We start from the raw sequence: 16746 nt of genomic DNA, 5'->3' as shown, positions 1-16746 counted from the left end.
ACAGTTTGTAATGTATGGTTGTCCCGCAGAGGTTCCAATTTTATTCTGGCTTCATCTTCTTCCTGAACTTCAGAGGGTTCATCATTGGTTCACGGTGGTTGTTTACTAAACATGATGCGGCTGAGAATCTAAATGCCTATAGGAAGTAAGTCTCATGCCCACTTCTCAGCCGACAGCCAGTCCCCGAAGCTTGCATTCCTCGCGGAAAAGGCGTGAAGCGGAGAATGAATGGCCTCATTGTCTATCTCTTGTGTTCTAGAATCTGGCAACCAGGGGAGCGTTGGTGCGCTGCGAACTCTTGCAGCCAGAGGGCGCTCGGGCTCCTGCCGGGCCAGAGTGTGTACCGGAGACGCTCTACTCCAAGCGCAGCTCTCTATGCGCCGCGTCCTGCGTCCCCACGCCGAGGCGGCGGGGCGATGCGCTTGCGCACTGAGGGTTCACACCATATGTGCCCTGTCCCAGTGCGCGGGTCTGTGGAGAGCCGGGTGCGAGAGGTGGCAGTGCGGAGGGACCGAGCTGAGCGGAACCCAAAGTCGGCCAGGGGACGGTGGCTCTGTGACAGACCGAGTAGCGAGACTACGGGCCGCGAACGCCGCTGACAAGTCATGGGGAAGAAACAGAAAAACAAGAGTGAAGACAGGTAGGCAGTGGGTGCGTCCGTATGGCCGCGGCCGCCGCCGTACCGGGGGCTCAGGTCCCGCGGGCGCGGAGAAGGATCCGGGCCAAGGCTGGCGACGACCCTCTCGGGGCGCCGTTCCGGGCCTAGAGTGGGCGGTGCGGATCCAGGACCCCAGGGCTGCGCGGGCGGGCGGCCGCGGAGGGCCTGGCGACGGCGAGTCGCACCGTCCCTTGGTCCCCGCCTCGGGTCTGTGGAGAGGGTCCCGGCCTCGAACCCGAGCGAGGACTGGCGAGGGCCACCTTCCGGGCCGGAGCGCCTCGGCCTGCGGGTCCGGGTGGGTACGGAGTTCGAGTTTTGGCACTCTTGGTGGGCGAGGGTCGGGAAGAGTTCTTTTATGCCTTTGTACCTGAGAAGACCTGGGCAAGAGCAGGGAGTTTTGTCCGCTGGATTGCTTAGGAACGCTGGAGTTACTGGGCCTGCGTAGCCGCTCATTCCCTGGTCACTTAATCTAGTTCGGACACACTTTTCACATTATTAAGATTGTCCGGACTCCATGCGTTTTGCTCTCCTCCTTCCGGCCTGTCTTTTGGTCATTTCTTTGCTCTCTAGCACCTCCCCTGAAAAAGGAGGAGATGAAACCAGCCAACCAGGCTCGCTGCGTTCTAACACTTGAAAGGCTTGTGGGGCGACTGTCAAGGAGTATGTGGGTTTCCCGGAGATTTTTGGAATATTTCTTTGTGTTATGTTTGATTGAGTTCTTTTATTCTCTTATGAGAAAGTTTATTTCCTGGGAGTGAACATATGTTACATTTCCACCTTTGTGCACTGTCCACCAAACTTTGTTTAATACTAGGAAAGAGTGAGGTAAACTTAAAATAAGCCCTGTGCTGCTTCATCGTCTTAACTCAAAACGTAAATTATCTTGAAATCAAATAATATGATTAATCATAAGTTGGAATTCTAGATTGTTTCTTCACTTAGCACTTACCTGATGAGTGGAATTAAAAGATTCTTGATTTTCGTTTTTAGTCCGTTGGAGGAAATTAATTTGTTTGGCGAATGGAAGTTACTAATAAACCAGATACACAAGAAAAAAGTAGAATTTTGGGTGGTTTAGTGAAACCAAAACTTAAGTACCTTTGACAGGACTTTTTATTTTTCTTTGTTTCTTTGTTTCTTCTTTGTTTGTTTTTTTCTTTCTTTCTTTTTTTTTTTTTTTTTTTTTTTTTTTTTGAGGACCCAGGGTTTCACCATGCAGCTCAAGCTGGCCTTAAATCACTTTGTACCCCAGGCTGGCCTCGAATTCGCAGTGATGCTCCTGCCTCAGCCTTCTGAGTGCTAGGATTACGGGCATGAGTCACCACGCCCGGCTTTAGACAGGATTTTTTTATGTGTATGATACATTTTTTTCCCCTTAGAACAACTTTCAACCATATGCAAAAACTAGAGAAATGAACACAGTATAATAAAGCCTCATTTGTTAGTTTTTCTGTTTTCAACTTTTATTAGCACATGACCAACCCTGTTTCATTCACCTGTTGAATATCCTAAAGCAAATCTCTGGCCTTTCGTCTATAAATTAATCCACCAGGTGAATCTGAAGGATAAGCAGCTGGGGGGAAGGTGCTACAGAAGCATAAAAGATAGTCACAGAGCTATGTCTTCAAGGCTAAGGAGCAGTCATTTCTTACTTTTCAATATCTAGTAGGTTTTCTAGTTTCTCTGTCTTATTTTTAAAAAATCTTTTTTAGTTCATTTGTTTGATTGAGGATTACACAAGTTTAGGTAAAAATATGTTATCTGTTACTCTGTTTCTATTTTTTACTTTCCAAGCTTTGGTAGCGGAAAAGACATTGGAGGTGGTGAGATTTATTCTTGTGTGTGTGTTTTAGTGAAAAGTGATGGTCTAAATCGATTCATAAAAGATTTTCCTGCACGATGTAGTTTAAATGGCAGACATTAGAGCTTGTTGTGAAATGATTGATTTGTAGTGTAAAAAAAAATGATAGTGAACCTTCCTTCCCTTCAGCTAATCTATAGCTCATTTTGAAGGGAAAGTAGGTGCAGTGTAATTTTAAAACATGTTTTCTTCTAGTGTAACGGGAAGTTACACATGTGTGTGTTTGTTGCTTCATAGGCTCCTTTGCTTGAGTGCCTTTCATATTGAACCAAGCAATCCTGAGGCTTTGCAGAGGACCCTTTTGACCAGAACTGGTTGGCTTTTTCACTGTGGTGCACTGTGGTGCACAGGCACCGTGGTACCTGACAGGAGACATTTCAGGGTGGGGAAACGATGGCTTCACAGCTCTGCTAGTATGAATATTTTTTACTGGATAGTTTATTGGAAATATTTGTAAAGGGAAACAAATGTGGGCTAGGAAGAAAGTTCCATTTTATGATTATTATTCATTTGTGTAAAATGAATTACATGTGGTCCTGCTTTCTTGCATAAAGGTCCTTACTTAGTTGAACCCTTTGCAGGTCACTGCTGATCTGAGAGATACCAGTGCTTCCATATTGTTAAGGGGTAACACCTGATTGTCATTCTGCCTTCCTGTCTCTCCCTAGCTATCCTAAGCCAAGCATGTTTCTGGCCAGGTGAAACTGGGTGAGAAATGAGCAGCTGTTTATTGCTCATTAAGATAAGGAAAGCATGGAGCCAATTTCCAGTTCTTGGAAAGAACATCAAATATTTGACCTTTTGTTTTGGACACTGAGTCTTAAAGTTGCCTAGCTGGCCTGGAACTCTTGGGCTCCAGCATCTTCCAGCCTAGCTCCTGAGTAGCTGGGAGGACAGCTGCTCATGCTTGACTCTACTTGACTGTTCTTAATCCTGTGTTTAATCCTTATTTTAAGTTTTTGGTCATTCAATGTTGATTTCATTAGTTGATGTGTATAATTCTATTTGTATAGTAAATGTTTTGGTGTGTGTGACTGAGATATTTACAAAATTTTTGTCTGTGGAGTTTTTGACTTCTAGAGCTTTGTTTACAGATTCTGGAATTCTTTTGGAGCTTTGGTAACATTAAGAATGAGATTTCTGATAGGGTGTTTACCAAATTTTTTTGCCCCTTCTCCTTTTTTTTAACACTAGAGCCTCGCTATGTAGCCCAGGTTGGCCTTGAACTTGGCAGTAATCTTTCAGCCTTAGCTCCTGAATGCTGAGATTACAGGCATGAGCCGCCATGCCTGAGTCTCTTGCCTGTTTTCAAGACTGGGGAAACTTGGTGAGACAAAGGATAGAATTAACTTTCCATGGATGAAACAACATATAAAGCAATATTTCCTTTTGCCCCTATAACCTTTTCAGTCATCAGTTTGTAACTTTATAGACTCTTGCTCTAGTGAGGTATGTTTATGTAGCATAGTGGTTTTTCTCTCACTGGTCTGTGCAGAGAAAAAAGGATATACATTCTATGACTTTTTGCTGTCACCAAATTTTCATTTGAGGTTTTTTAAAAGGATATATGTAAAGGCAATACTACTAAATGTGGTAGATTTTCTGGTATATGGAGTCTGGCATATAACTTTACATAGTGAGACGAATGTGACCATTCCCTGTTACGCTTCCCCCTAAAACCTCCTAAAAACAAGGGAAGGGAAGAAATTGGTTCATTTGTTATCAGTCATCATGAGGTGAAGGTGTCATTGAGAGCTCAGTGGTCTTCAGGGTACAGTGGAGTTCTGGGGTCTTCAGCAGGAGGTTGTTGTTGCTTTGGTGCCTGTGGTATCCCAGTGAGTCCATTATTTTCTTTTAGCTTACAGATCATGGTCTTGGCATTGCCAGCAGATTCCCTCCTATTGTAGAGTTTGAGCTATTTACGAGGCCACTGCTGAATCTTTAGGCTAGTGGTGGTGAGTTTATGGCACATTTATTACTGTGTTTTTCTTTTAAGACAAAAGATATTAATGTATGAGTTGTTTCTGAACTAAAATCTCAGTATTCAGGTTTAATCACAGTGTTGGCACATTGTGATAATAAGTGGCTTTTGAGTTGCTGTGTTACACTGGTCTCTAAAAGGTTCACAATCACTGGTTCAGGTGATTGATTTGCTTTGGTGTCAGATGTTCATTCTAGTCAGTAGCAGGGTCCCTGTGGTGGAAAATTTACCAGCTTGCTTAAGGGACTTGTTCTAGAAGGATTTGTGACCGTAGCACGCACTATAAAGCTGCTTAGGGAGGGAACAGTCCGAGTTGAACATACAAGTTTACCATCCTTAGTCTGAGAAATTTGAAATCTGAAATACTCCAAAGTCTGAAACCTTTTGAGTACTGAAATGATGTCATAAATAATGGAAAGCTCACCTGGATGACAGTCAAAACCCAGGTATCTGGCATGCCTATAATCCCAATTTGAATGGCAGGCTGAAGCAGGATTTGAGGTGACCTTGAACAATTTAGTGAGACCTAACATGCAAAAGGGCTGGGAATGTAGCTTAGTGATAGAGGACTTGCCTAGTGTGCATGAACCCCTGGGTTCAATCTCTAGTAATGCCAGTAAAACAAAAATAGCGCTAAGAATATTGTATAAAATTACCTTCATGCTGTATGTATAATGAAACATAAGTGAGTTTATATTTAAACTTGGGTTACATCCCAAAGACATGTCATCATGTATATGCAAATATTTGGGAAATGGGAACAATCTGAAATCTCAAGTGTTTTGGATAAGGGAGACTCAGTTTATAGTTCAGATAGTCTAGAGTCATCAAAGGAATAATTTTTCATTTGCTATATCTGAGTTGATTTTTTAAAACTCATATATGCATACATTAGATTACAAATGCCTAAACTGATGATAGTTCTTTTGCTTACCTTGTTCCAGTATGGACACTGTCAGAACTTGATAGGGGAAGTCCTCATTTGACATAATGAGTGAGAAAGCAGATTCTTGTTGGTAGTAACTTCTGCCTTCCATGCTGAGGCTCTCTGAGAAGCAGATTTAGCCACTTTGAATGTGACCTGCCCCTTTAATGTGCTTTATCTTGTCAGCTAGTTCCATCTTTACAGTTGAGATGTAAGCTTGTTTTCCCTAAGGAAGTTAGGTTAGGATAGCAATCCTCAAACTTTTTGGTTCTGGAACTTACATTCTTAAATTACTGGAGGGTGGAAGTTTGTCATTTATGTGGGTTATGTTTTGGTACTTACTAGAATACAAGATTAAAACTGAGAAGTTTTAAAATAGTTTTACAGCTGGTTATGGTGGCACATGCCTGTAATTCTGACACTCAGGAGCCTGAGAAAGGAGGATCGCTCGTAAGTGTAAGACCAGTTCCATGGTAAGCCCAGCTGGAACTACTTAGCAAGACCCTATCTCAGGAAACCAAAACAAACAACCCCTCCAAAACCACATTACATAGTATGAGTAACCTTTTGACAGTGTTTGGAGAATTTAAAGTCACAAGCATTGCTTGGGAGGGATGTAGACAGTTATGTGCTGCATCACTACATTTTGGTTAGCGATGTACTGCATACACCATGGGGTCCTTAAGATTATGATGGCGCTGAAAACTCACCTAGGGGCTGATAGCCTTTATAACGTCATAGTGCAGTGTGTTACTCCTATTGGTGGAGGCTGGCATAAACCTTCTGTGCTGCTAGTTCTATAAAAGTATCACGTACAGTTTTGTACAGCACATAGTAATGGATAATGATAAGTGGTTTTGTTACTGGTTTATTTCTTTTTAAAAAATCTTTTGTTACTGGTATTTGTGTTCACTGTACTTTTTAACATTATTAAAGATGCTGATGACCCTTTTAGAGCTTTCAGTGATACAAACAGCCCACTGCAGCTCGTGTGCCATAGGTTCGCTACACTGATTTAGAGTGTCTTTTGCTTATAAAAAACTTAGTGTAAGACAGCGTGCAGTGCTGTACTTGTAGCAGTCTCATGTACTTCATATTCACACCATCTCTTCATTCCATCATTTTTCTTATACTTTAGGTATTTCCCTTTCCCTTCCTTCATTGCTCCCTTCCCTCTCTTCCTATACCCTGTCTACCTTCCTATCATTCTTTCTCACACATCAGGCAGATGCTCTGCCACTAAGTTATACTCCCAGCTCTTCTTGTGCTTGAATATCCTGTTTGCTGTTGTCAGTGGCACTATGAGCAGTAGCCATATCATATATATGAAAATATACTACACAGCCATTGGGTGTGCCGTAGGCCACTGCATCCAGTTTGTGGGAGTTTATTTTGTGGTGATAAAATTGACAAATTACATAGTGATGCATTTCTCAGAACATATCCCCATCATTGAGCCACACATGACAATATTTGAACTTATTTCTACCATCTTCTTTTGTTTCTTATTTGTGTCACCTCTGTCATGCTTTTTTTATCATCTTTTTTCCTTTTTCCATTTACAGTGCATTACAACATACACATGTTCACTTTATCCCCTTCTCACACCTACCTTATATGAAACCAATATTTAGTGCCCTTGTAAAACAGTACAAGAGCAGTGGGTCCATGGTCCGTAATTTCCCACTCCAGGTCAGTGACCTTTTAAGGTTGGATATTACCTACCTCAAAGCTATTACTTGTCAGGATTGAACCTGAAAAAGTAGGTTATCCATTTGGTGGAACTTTCTATTGTTCTCTTGGAAATTTAATTTGCTCTCATGTCATAATAATTATGTAAAATGATTAGCTTTTACAGACTTGTTAATTGCCAACAAAAGTCATAAAGAAATGAGATACTGGGAAGTCATTTCTTTCTCAGGGTTTAGAAATAGAAGTCAAAGGTAGTAGGTAAGTGATTCAGACCAAAGTTCCATCTTTAGAAAGAATGGCTATCATCAAAACAAAGAGAACAGAACAGAATGATTATTAATAAATCAACCAGTAACAAGTACTGGAGGGCTGTGGGGAAAAAGGAACCCTTTTTCACTGTTGGTGGAAGTATAGACTGCTGCAACCACTGCGGAAATTGGAAATTCCTCAAAAAACTAGGATTAGAGATCCCATTTGACCCAGCTATTCCCCTTCAGGATATCTTTCCAGAAGAATTAAAAACATCACAGCACAGTGATATATGTGATGTTTATAAACCCATGTTTATAGCAGCACAATTTGTAGTTGCTGAATCTTGGAAGCAACCCAAATGCCCATCAACAGAGGAAAGAATAAAAAAGACAACAATCTTTTTATATAGTAGAGTGCTATTAGCCAAAAAGAAGAATAAACTTGAGACCATGACTCACAAGTGAAATTAAATCAGACTCACATATGTAAACATAGTACTGTCTCCCCGGTGTGAGAAACTGAAAGAGTAAGGACTAAAATGTACAATAGAGATTGTGAAATGGAAAGAAATTGTTCAAAAGGAAGGAGGAACTAGAATGGGAAAAGAGGAAAGGAAGGAAAAAGGAAAAAAAAATACACAAGATAGCCATGCTACTTATTTCTCTTAGTTCACTGAAATGAAAGTTTTGTGCTAATATCGTTTGGAGAATATTTTGTGCCTATATCTTGTACTCTGAGTATAACTGCTTTGAAGATAGCAATAAGCAGTGTATTAACTATTGTTGTTTTTCCTGTTATTTTTGTTACGACATTTTATTTCTTTTTGTTGTGCAACTCATAATTTTTTAAATTGAACTTTAATATTTTTTATACATTATTGCAAGCCCCTGTATCACCTGGATTTAATCATTATTGGCTTTTGACTTCATATTTGCCATCTTATTTTATATATACAACATTTTCTAAGTGCTTTTTTATACAGCCACACTGTCCTTGTCCCACCTAATACTTTTTAACAGAAATTTCCCCAAATCTGATATCCAGTCTGTATTTCACGTTTGTTCTTTAAGCTCAAAATAGCCTATTGGAGTTGATATGTGCAAGCCACATTACAAAGTTTGCACTATATTCCATTTGGTGTGGTTTATAATTTTTAAAAGTCACATGTTCATTATAGGTATCTTGAAAATTATTGCTCTTTTTCCTATGAAGTGTTACATATCACTTTATTATGATTGGTATGAATTGGGTCATCAGTTTTGTGAATTTGAGAGAAAACTCCCTTAACAAAATTAGACACTTAAAATGTACAATTTTGTGGTATTCAGTACACACAGAACATTGTGTAATTAACCTTTTTAGTCTGAAATGTTTCTCCCCCAGAGGAAGTCCTGTGCTCTTGAAACAGTCATTCTTCACTTTCTCCTCCCCTTAGCTAGGCCTGCTGTTAAGTACTTTCTGTTAGTTTAACTTGTTCAGAAAATGTGATGTAAATGGAGTCCGGCTACCAATGACCTTCAGTGTCAGAATTCTTTTACTTTGTGTCATCTTTTCAGGTTTCATCCTTGTTATCAAATGTATCGGTATTTAGGGGCTGGGGGATTTAGCTCAGTGGCATAAGCACCTGCCTTGCAAGCAGGCAGTCATGAGTTTGATCCCTGGTACCGATAAAAACGAAAAAGACCAAAAAAAAAAAAAAAAAAAGTATCGGTATTTTGTTCCTCTTATGGCTGAATGATAGTCTATTGGGTTTGTACACACAGAAGTGATGACGTTTCATACGAATAATGAAAAAGTAATATGTAAGACTCTCATCATTCAGAAGAGATTAGTTTGTAAGTATGCAAGGAGCATTATTTGTCCTTAAATAATAATAACAAATGCAGCAGTCATTTATGAACCTGGTAATTTCCTTCCATTTTAAATACTAATAGGCTGTAATAACTAAATCTTGAGAACTCAAAATAAGTTCAGAGACTGAAGATTTACATAGGAAAATGCAATAATTTTCAGGACACCTATAATGAATGTACGACTTTTAAAATTTATAAACCATACCAAATGGAATGCAGTGCAAACTTTGCAGTGTGGCTTGAATGTGTCAACTGCAAAAGGCTATTTTGGAATTAAAAGTGTATAGGGACTGGATATCAGATTTTGGAGTAATGTTTGTTCATCTACTGAGTGACATTTTGCCTGTTGTTAATAGCACTGTGTTGAACTCTGGTTTTTTGAGACAGTCTTGCTGTATAGCCTAGGCTGGTCTCGAACTGGCTGTGTAGCTTAGCAGATACTGTATCCTCCTACCTTAGTCTACCCCTTAGTCTACGGATTGGTGGGACTACAAGTGTGCACCACCACAACAGCTGGAGTAGTGCTCAGATCTTTTGTGTACGATTTACTTAGGAGTGGAATTGGTGGAACATGGCAATTGTGTGTTCAGCTGCCAAATTTTTCTGCAATAGCTGTACCATCTTCTGTTGGTACCAGCAATAAATAAGATGGGAAAAGAGATTCTTTTTATCTCCTTGTGAACAGTTTTGTTTCCCTTTTTTCTTTTCTGATAGTTACCTCCTGGTTGTGACGGTGGTGTATCATTGTGGTTCTGATAGGTGCATTCTAATGACCAGTGGCATTGAGTATCTCTGTGCTCCTGCTAGTCTTCTGGGAAGATGTCTGCAGGTCTTCCTTCCTTTTCTCATTAGGTCTTTTTGTGATTTAGTTGTAAAAGTTCTTGATGTACTTGGGATTCTAAACTTTTTTTTTTCTGATAGTTTTCTTATCACAAATGTTTTTAATTTTGATGTGGTTGATTTATCCATTTTACCCTTATACTTTTGGAATTTTATCTGTTTCCAAATCCAGGGTCATCAAGATTCACCTCATTTTCCTAAGAAATTTATTGCATTAGCTGTTATATCTAGATCTACTTTGAATTAAGGTTGGTATATGGTATGTTGCCAGACTGCATTCTTTTCTATGTGAATACCTACTTATCCTAGTTGCGATTTGGTTTTTTGTTTTTTGCATTTTTTGTCTTTTTGAGACAGGGTCTTGTTAGGTGTTTCAAGCTGGCCTTTGAGTCACTTTGTAGCCCAGGCTGGTCTTGGACTTGCAATGATCCTCCTACGTCAGCCTCCTGAGTGCTGGGATTACAGGAGTGCACCACTAGGTCTGGCCCTAGTGTGATTTGTTGAATGAGTTTGGCGTGGTTGTCAAATCAGTAGGTGATAAGTGCATGTATTGATTTGTGAACTTGTGATTTTTTTCTTTGTTTTTGGTTTTTGGAGACAGTATTGCTGTATAATTCAGGTTGGCCTTGAACTCACTATGCAGCCGAGACTGGCCTTGAACTCAGTGGCAATCCTCTTCCCTCCTGTTTGCTGGGTGCTGGTATTACAGGTGTGGTCACTATACCTGGCTTGTCAGTACCACATTGTTTTTTAAAATTTTTAAATTTTTTGTTGTTGTTTTAGTAACACATTATTTCGACGCTGCAGTGTAAATTTTCTTAAATGGAAAAATCCAAATACATACAAAAGAAGAGTTCTGTCACCCAGTTTCAAGTACTGTAATTTATGGGTGACCTTTTTTCATCTGTAGTTTACTCTTCCCTTCACTCTCATTATTTAGATGGAACCTCTTTGTAAATACTGCATTTGTAAATATTTACATTTGTAAATATTTCAGAAAGCTGTATAATAATTTATAAAAAATGTAAGTACATTTTAAATAACTGAAATTTAAAAAGTACCTTTCCATTCACTTGGAAAATGCGGATACAATAGAATGTTGGCTGTGCTGTCAGATGAAATTTTACTCAGTGGGATTGTAAAATAATGTTGGAGCTTACTGCTTCAGAAATTTTACTGTGTTTCAGAAGTATTAGTATCATTATCTTTGTAGACATGGTTTTTACTAAAATGCCGTGTTGTCACTAGTGAACTTAGTGTGTTAAAGGTAGGATTTCCCTGCTGGAGTAGGGCTTGTTATTTACTGGAGCCTCTCAAGAATGTGGGACATATTTTGCTGATTGTTAGTTAGGGAAGGTAGTGAAGTGAATTGGGCAAACAGTGGGATGGTTTTTGTTCTCAAAGATCCCTCCCTCCAAAAATAAGTTAGGCTCCATGACAGTTCATTCTAACTGTATGTGGCAAAAGATGTTAATGACAGAGAATACAAGTGTTTAAATAGGAATGGAATCAGGGGTCACCCTCATCTCAGCAACAGGGTACAGCTTTCTTTTCATGGGATTTCTTTTCACTTTTTTGAGACAGAGTCTCACTGTGTAGCTCAGGCTGGCCTCAAACCTGGGGCCATCTCCTGTCCCATGGGAGTATGACACATGTCAGCTATGGAATTACAGAGGTGCCCTTCCCTGCAGCTTCTGCTTTTTAGCTGCACACGTTTCTTCTCATCCATTTTTGCTTCTCTTTGAAAGCCTTGTCTTCTGTTCATCTGATGAGCCAGTTCTCAGGCTGTATCAGGGACTCCTTGTCATCTTTGTGGCTGGACATGGGCCTGCTGCCCCTCCTGCAGACTTTGTGGCTAAATTGTGAGAGGATCTTTTATTTTAATGCAGCAAGTAAGCATGAGCATAGTTATGGGAGCATTACCCTCTATTTCATCTTTACCTCTGAAACGTGTGTGAGTCCTTCAGATCCCTTCCTAATTATCAGGAGCGCATGTGAGATCCAAAGGAGCAGGAACATGCTGTGTGTTTCTGGGTCTCTTGAATACTAAGAGATGGCAATAATCAGTTTCTAAGATCGTTAGTGCTGTATTGCCAGTAATTCTGTGCATAAGTGAAGCCAGACTATTCTAATGATGGATCAACAAATTCAGCAAATTCTGCTCTCTAGAGAGTAGTTGATTGCACTAAAATCTTTGTTAGCATTTATTTGGTTATGCTAGGCATTGTACGTAGTAAATTAGGTGGGAATAATACTTAACAGTAAGTATGAATCAGATTTACTTCTGTGTAACACGAAGACCAACTTCATTTTTAGTGAGTAGACTATGTGATCATTTCTGAATATACAGTAAGTCGTACATATCTTTCAAGTACTTATTGACTGCGTTGGCCTGCTTTTGTCAGTATTGCTTTTATTTGTAATCTGAAGGCCCATAATTAGATATTAATTTGTATCTCTTCAGCAATTATGAAGCCCAAAAGATTCCTTTTCTGTTTCTCAAGAAGAGGTCTGACTCGTTGCCAAGGCTGGTCGGGAACTTGTGGCCTCAAGCCCCGGCCGTCTTGAGTACCATTAGTCCCTGCTCAAAAGATCCTTAAATGTAAGGGTCTTGGATTCAATCCCCAGTACCACAAAAGCAAGCAAGCAAACAAACAAAATATAGCTAGGTGCTGTGGCATGGGCCTATAATCTCAGCTACTGACTGAGGCAGAAGAAACACAAATTTGAGGTTTACCTGGGCGACTTAGTGACACCTGTGTCAAAATGAAAAAGCGCCTGGGGATTTAGCTCAGTTTTCCTTGGGTTCAATCATCATTTTCCCCAAGCCCACAAATAGTAACATGTAGGATTTTGTAAAGTTTAGATTTGCAGCATGGATGTGAAGGGTGACATTGCTTTATTTAACCTTAATGCCCCATACTTTATTTGGAGATCTTGTAAAATGGAGTTTTTAATTCAGTTAGACAGTCTAGGATAATGCTTGAGATTCTGAATTTTTGACAAGGCGACACATTCTGGAATTACACTTTGAATAGCAGAGTCTAAGTGATCATTTTTGTTGGAAATGTGTTGTTTCCTATAATGGACTTTTTTCATTTTTGTTTGTTTTTTGAGATGCAGTCACTTTGTTGCCCAGGTTGGCTTTGAACTACTGGATGCAGTGACACTCCTCTGTCAGCTTTCTAAGTAGCTGGGACTCTGGGTTTGTGCTGTTGTGCCCTTCATGGTTTTTCAGGTCAACCTTTGAGTACTAGCAAGAACTCAAGTTTTCTGATAATGTTTTTGATTCGAGCTTTGTGTTACAGAACCTACTCGTGGCAAGCAGGTTTAATTTATTTGTAATGCTTTGCATCAGACTGTAACAATTTAGTGGGAATTTGTAAACAAAATCTTATGTGGCTGCTCTGTGACAGTATGTTGTAGTAAGCTGGCTATTCATATGTGACTTTGGCATGTTCATCTTAGATCTTTATTATCTTAATTAAAAATTAAAACAAACTTAACGGAAACCAAAAGTTACTTGGGAGAGTTTTCAGACTTCTGAGATTACTCATAGCCATGTGTTCTCTTCCCTCCACCCCCACTGGAGTTTGTAAAAGCTGAGCTAGATCATCTTCTTTAGACACATTGGAATCTTTAATGTTTACAAACTTAGAATATAAATGTATATATATGCTTTATATATGTGTATATATATATATGCTTTATATATGTATATATAGGCTATACACACACACATATATATGCTTTTTATGTGCTTTTGTGTTTCCCTTGTCACTGTATCAGATATTTAGAGGATAAGAGATTAGGTTGAGCAGTGTGACTTCATATTCCTTTAAAGGAGTTAGGACTTCATGAGGAAGTTGTAAATTGGAAAAGATTGTTTTAGAGATAAGATGTGATTGAAAAATGTCCTAAGTTTTTATGGCTTGCTTGCTTGAGTTTTCAAAACAGAGTCTCTCAGTTCAGGCTGACTTTGAATTCACTGTGTAGCTCAGTGTTGCCTCAAACCTCTGGTAATCCTCCTACCTCAATCCTGAGTTCTGGAATTACAGGCGTGTGCCACCATGCCCAGCTAAATTTTTAAAAAATTATTATAATAAACAAACTATATTGTCATTGATCTTCCTCAAAATACTTCCCTCCCTATGAGCATATTGTTACTACACGTGAGAGCTGGGGAGAGAGTTAGCTTATTTTTCTTTTCTTTGCTTTGTAGACTGTCTTTCCAACTTCTTGGTAGCTTGTAATTTTTCTGACAGTTCCTTCCCACTTCCCAGTGATCTGGATTTTTTTTTCTTCTTCCACAAGTCATTTTACAGTGTCTGGGTTCCTAATCTCCAATTAAGCATTTCTTGCTTTTGCTTTCTGGTTGCGGTCAGGTGGTGACTGAGATGGGATTATCTTAAAACCCTAGAGGTATCATGATAAATATTTTAAAAGGTACATTATGGGGGTTGTATAAAGCCCACATTTTAGAACTATTTCTATTGATGAATTATTAATTTTACTTTTATGAGTTTTATTATACAATGGAAAATATCATTAAAACAAAATATCAGTTATGTACTGAGTGTTTAGAATGAACATCAATATTTTCTACATTAACTGTTTACCTACCAAATCTAAGTTCCTTATGTGCACTACAATAAGCACAACCAAGGCTTAGTCTTCACACATGACAGCAGCATGTTCCATACACAAGTTTTGCTTGTGCTGACAGCAGCATGCTTAGCTTTCCTTACCTGTTTGGCAGGACATACTTGTTACCTCTCGTTAGGAGCTTCCTGTTATACTATATGCACTTTAGCAGGGAAACTAAATTTAGATGAATATTCTTTTTTTCCTTTCTTTTTTTTTTCTGTTTTGATACCAGGAATCAAACTCATGACCTCATGCTTGCCATACTCACTGAATCTAAAACAGAAATAAATTCCCATATGAACTACGATAATGATACAAATAACACTCTACACAAAAATGATGTTTACTTCAGTTGTCACACCTAAGGCAGTTTTCACACACAAACACAGCATGTTTGTACCCAGGTATCACTTACCCTGATAGCACATGTGTTCTGTTTTCCTGTCTTCTTGTTAGGGCATACTTGACCTCTACCTGGCCTTCCTGTTTTAGGAGGTTTTTGTAATGTTTCACCAATGTTCATTGGTCTGCTCTAGAATTATTTTGAAGACTTCTTTGGCAGATACATACTGTTTATTGGCATATATTGGTGAAAACTTCAACAACTATGAAATGATATACAACTGTTGTCACTTAGTCAGATGGTGTTTAAATTGCTTGACAATTTGAAACAAAGCTTTCAAAAAATAAGCAACAGCAGCCAGATTGTGAAATTTTTGTTTTTTTTTAAAATTTCTGGAGCAGATCAGTGAATAGACAGGTGAAACATCACAAGAACTTTCTAAGAAATTTTAACCACATTTTTTGATCTTTATAGCATAATAAAGACTGGAGAAGAGGGACTAGTGAGGAAGTCTTTGAAATCTTAGGAATTTTTTTTTTTCCCCCACTTGTGATTTTCTTTGAGAAATCTTAGGAATTTTGAATTACGGTACAATTTGGGAGTTGGATCGCTTATATTTCTAACTTTGCATTCATTAGACTAATATTTAGCACAAAATGCCTGTCATTAAGTGAAGCTTCCTAAATTTGGAATTGAATTAAGATTTAGCCATGGGATTAATTTAAACATGAGGTTATTGTGATATTTATTTATTTATTTATTTTGTTATCGGGGATCAAACTCACGATCTAGCGCTTGCCAGGCAGGTGCTTATGCTGCTGAGCTAAATCCTTAGCCCTATTATTATTACTTTGAAACTGTCTCACTGTATAGTTCATACTGGCCTTGAACTTGCTCATGTTGCCTAGTTTATCCTCAAACTCACAGTGAGCCTCTAGCCTCAGCCTCCCGAGTGCTGGGATTATAGGCATGTGCCTGACACATAAGGTTTATTTTCATTTTACTTTGCAGTGAACAATTTTGTAACGTGTATCTTTAAATGCCTTTGTTACATTGATCTCAGTGAGGAGAGTTTCTTGATATTTTTATTCTTGATGTTGGCAGTTTAACCCAGAAACTCACACATGAGAAGCAAGTGCTGTGCCACCAAGATCTATCCCTATCCCTTTATTTTTGCATATGATTTTTTGGTAATTTTTTACAGAAGCCAACATCAAAACTTGATTAAATAATTGTATATGCAATTACTAAATACCATGTTTTAAGAAAAAATTTCAGAGGTGCAGTACATTCTCATTTTATTGATAAAAAAGTTTTAAAAAGCAATTTTCTGTTTGGAGATGATTTGCAGTGACACAGAGTTATAAAAAATACAGAGATGGTTTACTCTTTATCCAGTTTCCAGTGGTAACATCTTACAACTTTTCTATGGTATCACGACCCAGTTGTTGATATTGATGAAATCTAACAATCAGATTTGGTTGGTTTCATTTATACTTATATTTAATTAAATATGGTATTAGCACATGTGTAGCTATGTATGTCTAGCACAATATTCAAGATGTAAAATATCACTGCAAGGTGCTGTTTTATTGTCCATTTCCCCCCACACTCATTTTCCTGCCACATACCCACAAATCTGTTTCAAAAATTTTGTTCTTTCAAAAATGTTGTATGAATGGGATCATGTATAG

General features: G+C 38.8%; 1 protein-coding gene across 2 annotated transcripts in view; it reads left to right on the top strand.

The window, feature by feature from the left end:
- Window positions 1-418: 418 nt before the first annotated feature.
- The window catches only part of Eif5b (eukaryotic translation initiation factor 5B), a 66953-nt gene continuing 50625 nt past the window's right edge, over window positions 419-16746 (top strand). The window contains exon 1 of one of the 2 annotated variants that reach the window (XM_013154281.3): window positions 419-640. In XM_013154281.3, coding sequence (XP_013009735.1) covers window positions 606-640 — 35 coding nt within the window. In that variant the 5' untranslated portion in view covers window positions 419-605. The remainder of the gene's footprint in view (window positions 641-16746) is intronic. The other variant, XM_005004455.4, reaches the window with a different exon arrangement.

The sequence above is a fragment of the Cavia porcellus genome, unplaced genomic scaffold (assembly GCF_034190915.1).
Source record: "Cavia porcellus strain 051 isolate PalLab524CR breed Dunkin Hartley unplaced genomic scaffold, mCavPor4.1 scaffold_18, whole genome shotgun sequence".
NCBI classification, from domain to species: Eukaryota; Metazoa; Chordata; class Mammalia; order Rodentia; family Caviidae; genus Cavia; species Cavia porcellus.
Note: the sequence above shows the minus strand (reverse complement) of the source record. Positions and strands in the feature narration are given on the sequence as shown.